Source organism: Chlorocebus sabaeus, chromosome 12, assembly GCF_047675955.1.
Source record: "Chlorocebus sabaeus isolate Y175 chromosome 12, mChlSab1.0.hap1, whole genome shotgun sequence".
NCBI lineage: Eukaryota > Metazoa > Chordata > Mammalia > Primates > Cercopithecidae > Chlorocebus > Chlorocebus sabaeus.
The window spans coordinates 112020826-112033931 of record NC_132915.1 but is presented as its reverse complement, the minus strand read 5'-3'; the positions used below and the strand labels follow the sequence as shown (position 1 = coordinate 112033931).

General features: G+C 63.3%; 1 protein-coding gene across 1 annotated transcript in view; it reads right to left on the bottom strand.

The window, feature by feature from the left end:
* Positions 1–13106, bottom strand: part of KCNT1 (potassium sodium-activated channel subfamily T member 1) — a 92276-nt gene that overhangs the window by 44721 nt on the left and 34449 nt on the right. Inside the window, exon 3 of the mRNA XM_073022092.1 lies at positions 148–227. Within this exon, the coding sequence (XP_072878193.1) occupies positions 148–227 (80 nt within the window). The remainder of the gene's footprint in view (positions 1–147; positions 228–13106) is intronic.

Genomic DNA, 13106 nt, shown 5'->3' with positions numbered 1-13106 from the left:
TCCAAATCCGCCTGTAGCACTCAGGCGGCTCCCACCCCATGGACTCTTCCCTGAGCTCACAGCCCCAGCCTTTGCCATTGCCAGCCTTGCTCCCAGCGCCCTCAGCACCTCCCTGCCTGGGAGTGGCCCTCCAGGCACCCCACTCACTCGATCTTTGGTTTTTGATGAAGAACAGCTTGAGCCGCTCCTTGAAGGTGTTCTCGTTGACGTAGAACTCCACCTGGACCCTGGAGGGGCAGAGAGGGGCGTGGGGGCTCAGGACCAGTGGGGGCTCAGGCTGGGGACACACCGGAAGCCCCAATCCGACTGACTTCTTCCAACTTTCCAACTGCAGGAGTTGAGAAGACCGATGGGGCCCAGCAGGGGCCTCCACCTCAGACCTGGGAGGGCCCTGGTGTCCGTCACACGCAGCAGACAGTTGACCCAGCCTCAGCTCCTCTCGAGATTCCTCCCTGCACCCCTGGGCACTCACTGCTGTGAGTCTGGGCCCTCCAGGCCGCCCTGTTGGGGCTCAAGGTGCGGCACCCATTCCACACACCCTCGCCCAAGCCTCCGTGGGTGCAGGGCAGCTGCCAGGAGGTAAAGTTGCCCATATGGCTCTGGGCATGGTGCTCAGGACACCGCGAGTGCTGAGAACACACCGGAGGACCTGCGTCAGACAGGACGTCCACAGCTGATGGTCAGTTGCTCTGTCTGGAGGCCGCTGGTGGCTGTGCTCCATGGCTATGGACCACTGCAGCCTCAAGGGCTGTCGGGGAAGATGGGCTGGTGGGAAGTGGTCATCCCTGCACCCAGCCCGCAGGCCAGCTGTGGGCCCTCTCCAGCCAGGGCTGCTCCCCTTCCCTCAGGCTCACCTATGGCTCCAGCCACCAGTTCCCAGACACCCCTCAACCCCCACGCACATGGGGCCTGTCACCCAGTCCGCTGGCCTCCAGGTCCTAAGGAGAGACCACAGTGTGCCAGTCGCCGAGGGTGGCAGGTGGGGTGAGGTGGAGTGGGGAGATTGTGTGGTTCACCTACTGTGGCCACCACCTCCATGACCCAGGCTGGCCACCAAGAGTAGGATGGAGCCTGGGGGTGGATGGCTGCTGCCCCCACTGCCCCAGCCTTGGACACAGGGCCTCCTGTGCCCGGCTGTGCCGGGATGCAGGCCAGGCTGGGCCAGGGTTTAACGTTCCCCTGAGATGAAAACTCCAATATTCTGCCAGCCTGCAGGACAGACAGGAGTGAGACCCGGAGCCAGGGTTCCTGCAGCAGGCGCGGCCATCTCTGGGAAGGCGGAGCACATGTCCCACTAAACGGCCTGTGCCCTGGGGTGCTGGGCTGTCCTCCATGGGGCCCTCAACTGCTCCCAGCTATGGCCACTGTGACCTCCATGATGTCTACTCCTATCACTCGGCTGCCTTAGCCCTCGGGGGCTGCCTCTGGTGCCTGGCCTTGCTCCCTGGGTTCAAAGAGAGGTGCCCTGCTTCCCTCAGGGATGGTACGGGGGCAGAACACGCAGTCCAGGTGAGCCCCTCAGCATGGGCCCCCTGCCCAGTGCAGTGCGAGGGCCACAACACAGTAGGGCAGACAGACAGGGAAGCCCAGACGAAGACTTGTTCAGCCTGGAAGAATCCTGGAGGGCTTCGTGGAGGAGGCAGCGTTCAAGCAGAGGTCCCAGGGCAGCTGTCCAGAGGTGGGGGGAGGTACGCACCAGCCCAACCCCTGTTCCTGCCTCAACCCCTTCCTTGTGACCGCCCACCAGGGCAGGAGGCTGTGACACCCAGTGGGCGGGCTGTGAGCCTCACCTCGCCTCTGAGCAGGCACTGGCTCCCATCAATCGAATCTAAGAATTTGATGTCACTGCCTGGCCCGGGGCTGGTGACCCCAACATCTCCAAAAGTGATTAAAATACTTGGTGTTTCCCAAACCTCACAACACTCAGGGTAAGTGATGTGGACCAGGTGTGTGCAGCAGCCTTCGTGGTGGGGCTGCCGTGGGGTGGGCAGGAGGGGCCTTGGTGGAGTCCCAGCACCTGCCTTGATCTGCCCCAGTGGCCACAGTGGCCTCTGCTGGTTACAGAGCTCAAGAAGGGGCCAGAGGCCGGTGGCAGATGCCTGTAATCCCAGGACCTTGGGAGGCAGAGGTGAGAGGATCGCTTGAGGCCAGGAGTTTGAGACCAGCCTAGGCAACATAGCAAGACCCCCTGTCTCTATAAAAAATAGCCAGGCATGGTGACACGTGCCTGTAGTCCCAGCTTCTCGGGAGGTTGAGGTAGGAGAATCGTTTGAACTTAGGAGTTTGAGGCTAAAGTGAGCCATCAACACGCCACTGCACCCTAGCCTAGGTGACAGAGCGAGGCCCTGTCTCAAAAATGAATAATAGGCCGGGCGCGGTGGCTCAAGCCTGTAATCCCAGCACTTTGGGAGGCCGAGACGGGCGGATCACGAGGTCAGGAGATCGAGACCATCCTGGCTAACACGGTGAAACCCCATCTCTACTAAAAAGTACAAAAAACTAGCCGGGCGAGGTGGCGGGCACCTGTAATCCCAGCTACTCGGGAGGCTGAGGCAGAAGAATGGCGTAAACCCGGGAGGCGGAGCTTGCGGTGAGCAGAGATCCGGCCACTGCACTCCAGCCTGGGTGACAGAGCCAGACTCCGTCTCAAAAAAAAAAAAAAAAAAAAAAGAATAATAAATAAATAAATGAAATAAAGAAGGGCCAGGGCCCAGGAAGAGGCGCGTGGCTCTGGGTGCCCTTGTTCCATGCTGAAAAGGAGACTCAGGCCAAGTCCTGGGGCAGGTTGGTCATCCCACCTGGCACACTGGGGGCTTCTGGAGACAGGCGGTGGGACAAGCCTCCCACAGACCAGTGGGGTCTGCCCCCAGAGTGCCCCACCATGCCCTGGAACCCCTCAGTGCAGACAGCTCTGCTCAGTCCCCCAGCCCCTCCTCCTGCCCCACGCCTCTCACCCTGGAACCCCTCAGCGCAGACAGCTCTGCTCAGTCCCCCAGCCCCTCCTCCTGCCCCACGCCTCTCACCCTGGAACCCCTCAGCACAGACAGCTCTGCTCAGTCCCCCAGCCCCTCCTCCTGCCCCACGCCTCTCACCCTGGAACCCCTCAGCGCAGACAGCTCTGCTCGGTCCCCCAGCCCCTCCTCCTGCCCCAGGCCTCTCATCTGTGTGCCTGGAGCCCTGGCTGGGGAGGACCCTCGCTGCATGAGGGTCTCTTTGGGGGGCTTGTCCACTGTCTTTCTCTCTGAATGAGAGGCTCAGACAGGACACTGGAGGTCCAGGCTGTGCTTGGCCTGGTCTGGCCATGTCGGTGGGGAGGCAGAGCTGAGGGGGGAGCTGCCCCTGGGGGCTGAGCCCAGGGTTTCCTAAGTCCCTCCTCCCCTCACTGCCAGGGGTACCCAGGGACCACCGGGTCCTAAAAGCATGGTGCTTAGGAACCCACCCTGCCCGCCTCCCCACCACTGTCCTGCTCTCCACGGCAAAAGCCTCAATGCGGGGGGTTTGCCCACCTCACCTGCCCCTGCTGCCTCCCACCCTCTCCTGTCCGGCAGGGAGCCTCACCATGCCCTTCATGGTGACCAGGCCCCAGAATCTCCCCTCCTCCCCGGGCCTCTCAGCACGGCCTCCCGGAGCTCTGGTTTTCTCCTCTCCGCTCCGTTCTCCTTGGGGGACCCCAGGGCTGGCCACAGGTGCCTCTCCCCGACCCAGCCCAGGAATTAAGTACCACCCAGGGGTGACTTCCCAAGTGGCTCTGCTGGCAGCTGTCCAGTCCCACTCTACCCTCTGGCACCCACCCCCCGCCCCACCCAGGCAGAATTCTCCATTCCTGATGGCACCAGGCCAGCGACCCCCCACCGACCTCAGGCTCCTGTACCCTCCTCTCCCCTAGACCAGAGCCATCAGCAGGTCCTGCAGCTCTGCCCTCAGAATGTTTCTCCCCTCTAACCTCCCTCCGGGCCTGGGGCTCCTGCCTGACCACTCCTAGGCCCGGGTGCCCAGCTCCACCCTGACCATCGTCCCACACTCCACTTCAAGGCAACACCCAGTCAGCTGCATCTCTCCAGCCAGCTCTGGCCACACTCCCAGCCCTCCAGTGGTCATGGGCCTCCTAGGAGCTCCTGCTCCTCCCTTTACCTCCCTATGGACCTGGGGCAGCTGGGACTCTGGGCCTTGGGCCTCTGCAACTGCCTGCCAAGACCATGAAGCCAGTGCGTCCCACTGGGCTCCTGTTGGCCTCCACAGCCAGGAAACAGAGAAATGCAACCCTGCCCATCGCCAGGACCTCACTGGCTTCCGGACAGTCAAGTTCCTCCCCAGACACAGTGGGGTTGAGGACTGCTGACCTGGGACTAGTCCTGCCCCCAACAGCTTCTCTTTGAGGCCCCTGGGTCTCCTCCTGGCACCCTGGAAACAGAGCACTGAGCTCTTTAGGGAGACAGCCCAGCCAGACCCTGGTCCCCTCACCCAGGGGCTGTGGGCCCCAATCTGGGCAGCCCCCCACGGTGCTCAGCGGGGAGTGCCCACCCGCACGGAAGGCACCCTCCACGTGGAGCCAGAGAAACGCTGGGGCCTGGCAGGCCTGTTCCCTGAGAAACCGGAGCCTGCGATGCCAGAGAAATTAATGAAGCCTTCTCTGCTTTTAATTTTTAATGAACTGTGGCCGCCCACTTCTCCTAGCACCACCACAAAAAGGAGATAAAAACCATCCATTTTCCCCTGAAGTGTATTTCAGGTGACTGGTGTGATCTGTCTTAACGAATCACCCAGCGGCACCTGGGGAGGGAGCCTGTGGCTGCAGAGGCCTGGCTGGGGTCAGCTCCAGGCCGACCCGGCTGGTGTAGACCCACCTGGTGGTTCCAGCCAGAGTGGCCCAAGCTTCCTTGCTGGGCCAGAGGTTCATGGACACGGGTAGCCTGGAGGGTTCTGCTAGCTCCTCAGAGTCATAGCATGCTCCTGGCCTGGCAGCCAGAGGCCCAGGGCTGAGACCCAGTGAGCCCTCTGAGGCTACACGGGCCCTGCTGCTCCTCTGCTCGGCCGCTCCTCTGCCCTGCCGTTCCCCTCCACCTGCCAGCGCCTGGGCCTCCTCCCTGGGGAAGGGGAACCAGGACAGGCACCAACTCCTGGGGCGTCCCGAGGACAGCGGACAGGTGGAGGAGCTCTGTCTGTGGTGAGAGAGAAACAATGGCCTCTGTGTCCCAGGCTTCTCCTGGGACGACGCCCTTGCTCGGAGGCGCCAGGCACCGGAGTGCCCCGGTGCTCATCTGGGGACCAGCGCCCGTCTGCTCAAACCATCATGACCCACGTCGGCCGGAAGAGACAGTGCAGGCCTTCGACTCACTGTGGGTCCCAGGCTATGAAGCCACAAGGGTGGACCACGGGCAGAGGCGGGACCCTGGGTGGGGCCACATTCTCCGCTTCCTGTCAGGGCCCGGCCTGTGGGAAAGCCGGGACCGGCTCATGGTGAGTTGCTCCTGGGAGCTGGGCGTGGGTTCGGTGGAGCGCCCGAGAGGTGGGAGACGACCGAGAACTTCCATGAGGAGCCGCCCCCAGGGCTGGGAAGAACCTGCCTGTGAACGTGGGCTCCCAGGCCAATGGGCAAAGACAGGGTAGAATAATCTGCTTCCGGTGTCCATTCTCATCCACTCATCAGTTCACTCATTTGTTCACCAGACAGATAGCATGCGAGCGCTCACGGCAGCATCTGTGTGGGAACATCGCCGTTCCCAAGCAGAGTACACACCTGGCACTGCTGGACCCCCGGCCGCGGGTCCCGACCCCCACCCTGGGAGGCGGGCTCAGGGGCACAGCCACACACGCACCACAGGGGGCTGGGCCCATCTGACCTCTGCCAGTCTGCATTTCGGCTGGCGGGGAGGACGGGCCACACCAGGGACCACCACTGCCCACGGCCTACAGCCCAGCAACGAGGCACACGGCCGGTGGGACTCACGGGCACGTGCAGGCAGGCCTGGCCAGAGGGTCCTGGACGCAGCAGGGAGCCTCAGACAGTCCCTTATGCACTCCCTGGGGTGAGGCCTGAGGAATCCACAGGCCAAACCCTGGCCCTGGCCCTAGGAGAGCCGTCAGCGGCACTGGCCTGTGGCGAATAGCCTGTCCCTGGCACCATGAGGACAGGGCAGCTCCTGGTCAGCTGAGGCCCACTGCAGCCCCCCGAGGCTCCCTGAGACCCGCACTTGCCCCAATCACTCAGCAGGTCAGAGGCAGTGCCAGGCCTGGGTCCTTGGGGCTCCCCGTAGGGGCAGCAGGGGAGTCTGTCCCCAGGTGGTGGCTCTGCCCCAGTCCGGCATGGCTGGTGTTGAGCCAGGCCTGGGCCCCGTGTACACCCATGCCCACTGCCTGCTGGTGCCCGGGGGCTCACAGCACTGCTCTGCCTGAGAAGGCCCTTGTGCTACAAAGGGGCTCTCACAGTGCCCACCCCCACAGCAAGACAGGACCCTCTGAGGCAAGTGCCGGCTGCCCTATGACAGATGCAGTCGGCAGAGGCCGGGTGGCAACGCTTCTCCCTGCTGACCCGCAGGCCAGCTGCAGGCTGGGGGACTGGCCTTCCAGGGATTCTTGGCAGGTGGCCCTGCACAGATGGCCATGCCGGGAAGCTCCACACTAGCTCCAGGCTGCCAGGCACACGCCTCAGGGCCCACCATAGCCCTGCACTCACATGGGGCCGAGGTCCGAGCTGCCTCTCTCTGTCAGTGGCTGGGTGCCGGCTGGCTCTTAGGCAGGTGCCTGGGAGCTCCACGCAGGCCTCTGCCCCCGGCACCAGGCAGGCAGGAAGAAAGGGCAGGCTTCAGGCCCACTGCCAACCCTGGGGCCAGCTATTCTGAGCCTGGACAGAGCATCTGACACGCCCAAGGGCCCAGAAAGGGCAGACACATGGCTCCGTCCCCCTGGGATCCCTGTTTTGACACCCTTGGGCCTCTGGGGCCCCCCATGGCTTGGCCAGGGGCCCAGGTGAGGCTGACTCAGGGTTGAAGGGTGAGTCCAGCTGGGCCTCCAAGGGTCCAGGAACATCTGCTGTGTCCAGACAGTGCCACAGGGCACACACTATAGCCTCGGCCCCTTGGGTCGCCGCAGACGCATCCGTTTCCCTCACAGGTCTGAGACCTGACTCCTCGGAGCCTGGGGCGGCGCCAGGAGAGCCCTGGGTGGTGGGCACGCCTTCTGTCTCACACCCGTTACCCTTTGCACCATGGGCCCTGGGCTGGGAAGATGGAGGCCCAGGGGGTGGCCACTGGCCTCCCAGCCTCCAGGACTCTTTTGGGATAATAATAGGCCCTACCAGAGGCGACAGGCGGCCCCTGGATGCTCAGCAGCCGTGAGTGCTGAGTGCTCGGTGGTTTCTGCTGCTGGTGCTGTGCATGGAACAGTAAGCCTGGGGCCCCTCCTGGAGACTGTGCTGAAGGTGGATGGCAGCGGGGGGCTTCCCAGGAGTGCACAGGGCCTGGCTGCTCTGAGGGGCTCTGGCTGCCCTGGCCTCAAAGCCTCTTCCATTTGACCTACATCTTAGCTGAAGTCAGGAAACACCAACGGCAGAGGCCCAGCGGCTCAGTGGGGAGTGGCGCAGCCTCTGAGAGTGCATCCCAGCTCCTGGGGGCTGGACTGGCACAGGCAGCCAAGGTGGGCTGAGCCAGAGCCCAGGGTCCCAGCAGCTGCCTGCCTGCCTGTCCCTGGGAAACACCATGACAGGGGCCCCTGCTCTGCCATCTGCCTCTCCTGAGGCCACTGTGGCCACCACTGCAGGGCTACAGAGCCCCCGACTCTGGGGAGCCCGTTTCCCAAGTTCAGGCTCCTCTCCAAGGGGGGACACTCACTGTCCCAGCTCCAGTCCCAGCACCTGGCACCCAGAGGCACCAGTGGGTGCTGGGAGGTGCTGGTGGCCCTGGCCCAGCTGCAGGGGATGCTGGGCTGAGGGGTCCCACAGACAAGGGCTCTCATGCCTCTAAGAGCCCTTGTCTGCCACCAAGGCAGTCCCGGCCGTGAAAACACTTACTGAGACAGGGAGGAGTCCAGGCTGAAATCTTCTACAGGAAGCCTGGGGACACAACCAGAGGGGCATCAACCGGAAGGCGAGACAGACGGACAGATGGAGAAGGCAGACAGACAGATGGAAAGCCTGAGCTCTGGGACCAGGTGGGGCACAGACACGCAGGGAGGCTCTGAGGGGCCCGGACCTTCGGCGCCCCCGGGCATGGGAGAGGTGCCTGTAGGAGGCAGCCCATGCGCAGAGCCACGTGGGGGCACTGAGCCGAGCCTAGCCCCCTCAGGGCCCGAGAAAGCAGCACAGCCCACTGGGAGATCCCCGCACATGCACCCTCCCGTGTCTGGGCCAGTTGGGGGGTGACAATCGCACTCGAGGATAGGGCCACCCTTCAGCCACGCAAGCAGGTGATGATGCTTTGGGCACTCGCCCTGGCCCTGCTCAGCACGAAGCCTGCCCAGGCCCCATGTGGGGTCCCCAGCATCCAGGAGCGAGCTCAGTGAGCTCCACTTCATGCCGAGGTCTGCGAGGCTGTCCCTTGTCTCCACTCCCCCGCCCTACACACAGGCCAGTGGGTGAGGCACCCACCAGCCCTGCCCCAAGGCTTCCTGAGATAGGACAAGCCAGGCTCACAGCCCATGCCTCTCAGGGGACTGGACACACCCCACTCCACTAGGCCAGCAACCACACGCCTGCTACCCCTTCAGCCTGGCCCCAGGCAACCTGGCCCCAGTTGTCCCAGACTGGTCAGCAGGCGGCTGACACCAAGGTGGTTGCAACCTGCACTGGATGTGGAGCTCGGAGGGAGAGGCTGGTGGGAGCTGAGGGCTCCGGAGGACTGGCCTCGTGGGGGGCTGGGCAGGGTGGGAGTGCTGAGGGTGTTTGCCTTCACTGACTATGTGCCTGTCCTGGGCCAGCTCCTCCTCAAAGGACTTCAGAGGGACCTCTCTCTTTTAATCCTCAGAACAATCACTTTTCAGAAAAGAAAACAAAAGTTCAGAGAGGACCACTGTCTTCTGAGGCCACATAGGCAGAAAAGAGGGAGCCGGCCTGGGGTCAAAGGCACACATTCACCTGCCTATGCCAGGCCCGCTGGGTGGGCAAGCACCCTCCTGGTGCCCCTAGCGCTAGCAGCTCCTGGTCTCTGAGGAGGCGGAAGCTGGACACGCCTCTGGGAGAGTCGAGGTCCCGGTGGGGCATGGTGGCCGGGTCAGCATGCTCCACACAGAGCAGGCGGAACCCTAGGCTTAAAGGGTCTGATCTTTAGGTTTGCTCAGAGCTTCTGGCAGATTCTGTGTGTTTTTCCAGCTCAGGTTTCCTCTCACTGGACCCCGGTGCTGCCCAAAGCTCTGAGCCAGGGCAACAGTTGTGTCAGAGGCTGGCAGGAGCCTGGCAGTGCCTCTGCCCATGGCCGTGGGTTTGCCTGGCCTGTGGGGTCAGGTCCGGCGTGGCCAGGACCTGGCTGGGCTTCTCCCTGCTGAAGCCCCCTGTGTCCTCTCTCCCAAGTGCTCACTGGCTGCGTCCCTCTGCATCTCCCGACAGAGCCCTAGCTAAGTGTCTACTGAGCTGTGCGTGGGGCCTCCCATCTACTCTGCCCAAGGCTCTGCTGTCCGAGTGTTGAGGAAACCACCACCTGTCAGACGTCCCACAGCCTGAGGCCCAGGACAGCCGTCCCCGCTGATTTTGGGAGGGGCCACCAAGCACATGTGTAGAGGATCCACCCAGGGGCTCCCAAGGGGAGGACAGCAGCCTATGGGCAAAGGGACCCGGGGCTTTGCTGGCCTGTGCAGAACCCAGCTGAGGACTGGAGCCCTGTGCAGACAAGGTCTGTCGGCTGCACAAACCCTGCCAGGTGAACCGCAGGGTGAGCGGTGGGAGAGGAGGGGAGCTGAGGAAGCTGGGCCTCTATCCACAGCATCCAAACCCACAGCGCTCCAGTGGGACCCTGACACTCGCCTGTCCCAGCGGTTGGTGGCCTGGGTGTCACTTACGCCTCTGCCAGCCCTATCGCTACTGGGACCAGGTGGTGAGGGCCTCATCCCTGGGCCCACCCTCTTCCCATGGCCAGGCTCGCTGTCAACACAGGAACAGAACCTGCACTCGAAGCCGTCACCTCCCTCCCGGGAGAGGGTCTCAGCCCTGCTTAGGGTAGCAGTGGTCAGTGGAAGGGTCTGGGCTTAGCCCTGCCTTCCCTACTGTGTCCTGCAGAGCCTGGGGCTGGGGTTGGGAAGGAGCCCAGGTGAGGAGGGGCTGTCCCCACTTGACTTGTGCCCATAAGGAGCGGTCTCAGCTGCCAGCCTCGAGAGGGAGGGACCCTCTGAGCTCTCTAGGAGGCCCTGTGGGCTGACTGGGGGAAGAGTGGGGTGTCCCTCTGCACCCCACAACCCCAAGTCCCATAAGATGCTTCAGGGAAGAGGGGGTTCCCTGCTCGGGGGAGTTCGGGAGCCTCTGTGTTCTAAACCTGGGGAATGCCCAGAGCACAGCCATCCTGAGAGCTGCGAGGTCCCAGCAGGGTCCCACATGCAACGAGGGTACCCCCTTATCTCAGGCAGAGTTTTGTCCCCCTAAGCTACCATCCTGAAGTCCTGACCCCCAGTATCTCAGCGTGCAGTTGTGTTTGGAGACAAGGTCTTTAAAGAAGTCATTAAGGTGAGGCCGTGAGGGTGGGGCCTAATCCCACAAAACTGGTGTCCTTATAAGAAAAGGAGATGAGGACACAGACACACACAGAGGGACGGCCAGGAGAGGACACAGGGAGAAGACGGTGTCTACAAGCCAAGGAGAGGGGCCTCAGGAGGAACCAGGCCTGCCCACACCTTGAGCTCAGACTTCCAGCCTCCAGGACTGTGCGAAAATAAATGAGGTACGGACCCAGCAAACTCACCCCTGAAAGACAGGGCCGGGTGTCCCCCGAGGACCTGGGAACACAGCCCCAGCCCTGCAGCTGGCCACTCCCTGTGCATGCCCCCGGGTCAAGGATAAACCAGCCGCCCAAACAGGTGCATTCTAGGGTGGGGGAGAAACAGCACAGAGCCCTGTGTGGAGAGAAGGTGCGCAGCCCGGACGGGGGCAAAGCCAGAGGAGGGCGGGGGCACCTCAGGGGTGATGGGGCCATACTCAGGAGGGTCCCTCCTAAGTGAGAGGCCATCTGGGGCAAGCTCCAAGGGGGGGCTTCAGGCCCAGGGGAAGGGGTGTGCTGAGCTGGTGTGAACACCATGAAAAGGGCGGGGCGCCGGGCGTGTGCCCAGGGTGAGGGGGACACAGAGGAGCAGCCAGGTTCTTGGGGGGGGGGGGCAACCATGAAGGTCTGGATCTGCAGGGGAGGGAGGTCCCAGCAAGGCTGTCCGGGGTCGGGGGGCTCGGGACCATCTCCTGAGCCAAAGAACACCACGACGAGGGGCTTGGGGTGGGGCCGGGGCTCTGCATGCCACAGCTGGACTCCGACAGGCCTGTGGCTGCCATAGACACTGGGGTGCTGGGCACAGTGGCAGGAGAACTGGAGCACACTAGACCTCAGGCTGTGCGGGGGCCTCAGGATTTTGGACCAGCAGAGGAGTAGGATGGGGCGGGGGGAGCGGCCCCAGAGAGGATGTGGGGAAGGGACTGCATCGGTGCCTTAAGTCAGGCATGAGGCTGGGAGGGGCAAGGCCGCCTAGGTCCAGGGGTAGTGGGGACACAGGGGGCCCAGGGCCTCCTGACCCAGTGGGGTCTCACTAAGTGGCCCTGTCCCCCTACTGGGCACTTTTACTCAAAAACTGTGCAGTGGTGGTCTCCTGACCCCACCACTGAGGCCATGCCGTCTTATCAGCTCCCAATCCCTCCCCAGCCTTACACAGGGGAGTGAGAACGAAGGAGGAGAGCCTGGAGCTCAGGGCCAGGGGAGCTCGACTGGGCGGGAGGAGGGACAGACGCTGGCCTGCAGCACCCATGAGTGGGCACAGGGTGTTAGGGGAGCTCTGGGCAAGGGCACCAGGAGCAAGGGCCCTCCCCCACCAATGCCTCCTGTGACTCAGTCCCTGGGGGGCAGTGGAGACCTCTCTTCTGCTTCACTGTCTTCTCAGCAATGGGACAGGCAGAGGCTGACAGTGTTGAGGGAGCCTGGACCCTGGCTGGCCCATGAAGGCAGCTCAGGTCTGCAGGATGAGGCAGCTGCGGGCACTGTGACCCCCAGCTCCCTGGGGCAGATCGCACCTGCCTCTCGGCTCCGGCCTCGCCTGCGTTTTCCGTGAGATCCACAATCCAGAACAAACCCACCAAGTCCTCCTCTGCCCGGAAGCCTGCCCTACTCATCTCAGCACAAGCCCTGCGGTGTGAACGCTCCAGGCCCGGGGGCTGCTCACTTCAGCTGGGCAGCAGCTCCATTACCTCTGCTCTGCAAAAGGAGGCTATAAGGACTCTGCACCTCAGGGTCTGCTGGGGGATAAGCGAGGCCACGCACGTGGAACCATCAGCACAGTGCATAGCCCAAAGGGCTGGGATGAACATGCTGGAGGGCTTCCTGGAGGAGGTGGGCCTGGGCTGCAGCTCCCATGCTGCACTGCACTGCGGGCTCAGATGCAGCCTGGGCAGAACCTGCTATCTCTGTGGGCCCTGCAGGAACAGGGATGGGGCAAGGAGCCTGCCCCTCCAGGGCTGGCTGTAGCAGGGTTTCCAGGATCACTACCCTCCCCCTTTCCCCCCACCCCAGCATCCAGGAAGAGGAGGGGGAGGAGACCGTGGTCCCTGGGGCCTTGATCAGTGCTCGCCTCTTGGGCGGAGGCTGCCCATTAGCTGCAGGAGGCTATAGCCAGGCTCTTGACCTCAGCCTCAACAGCCTCTTCCGCAAATGGGACTAAGTTGGGCAGTGCCCCCCAGGGCTGCTATGAAGAGCTAGAAATGGGGGTACGGGGAGGGGCCCAACAGCCCACGGCCAGGTGGGAGGGGCAAGGGAGAGGCTCCTGGGCACCCTTGGCCCTGCCATCTGCCAGGCCTGGCTCTGCCAGCCCTGCCCCCCCAGCCCTGATGGAGCTTCAGCCCTTGCTGCTCCACTACCTGGAAGCCCCCTGCCCATCTCCCTATGCTTGTCCCAGAAGGACCAGCACCCCAGGAGGCCCTGGTTCTTCTGTCCCAGCCT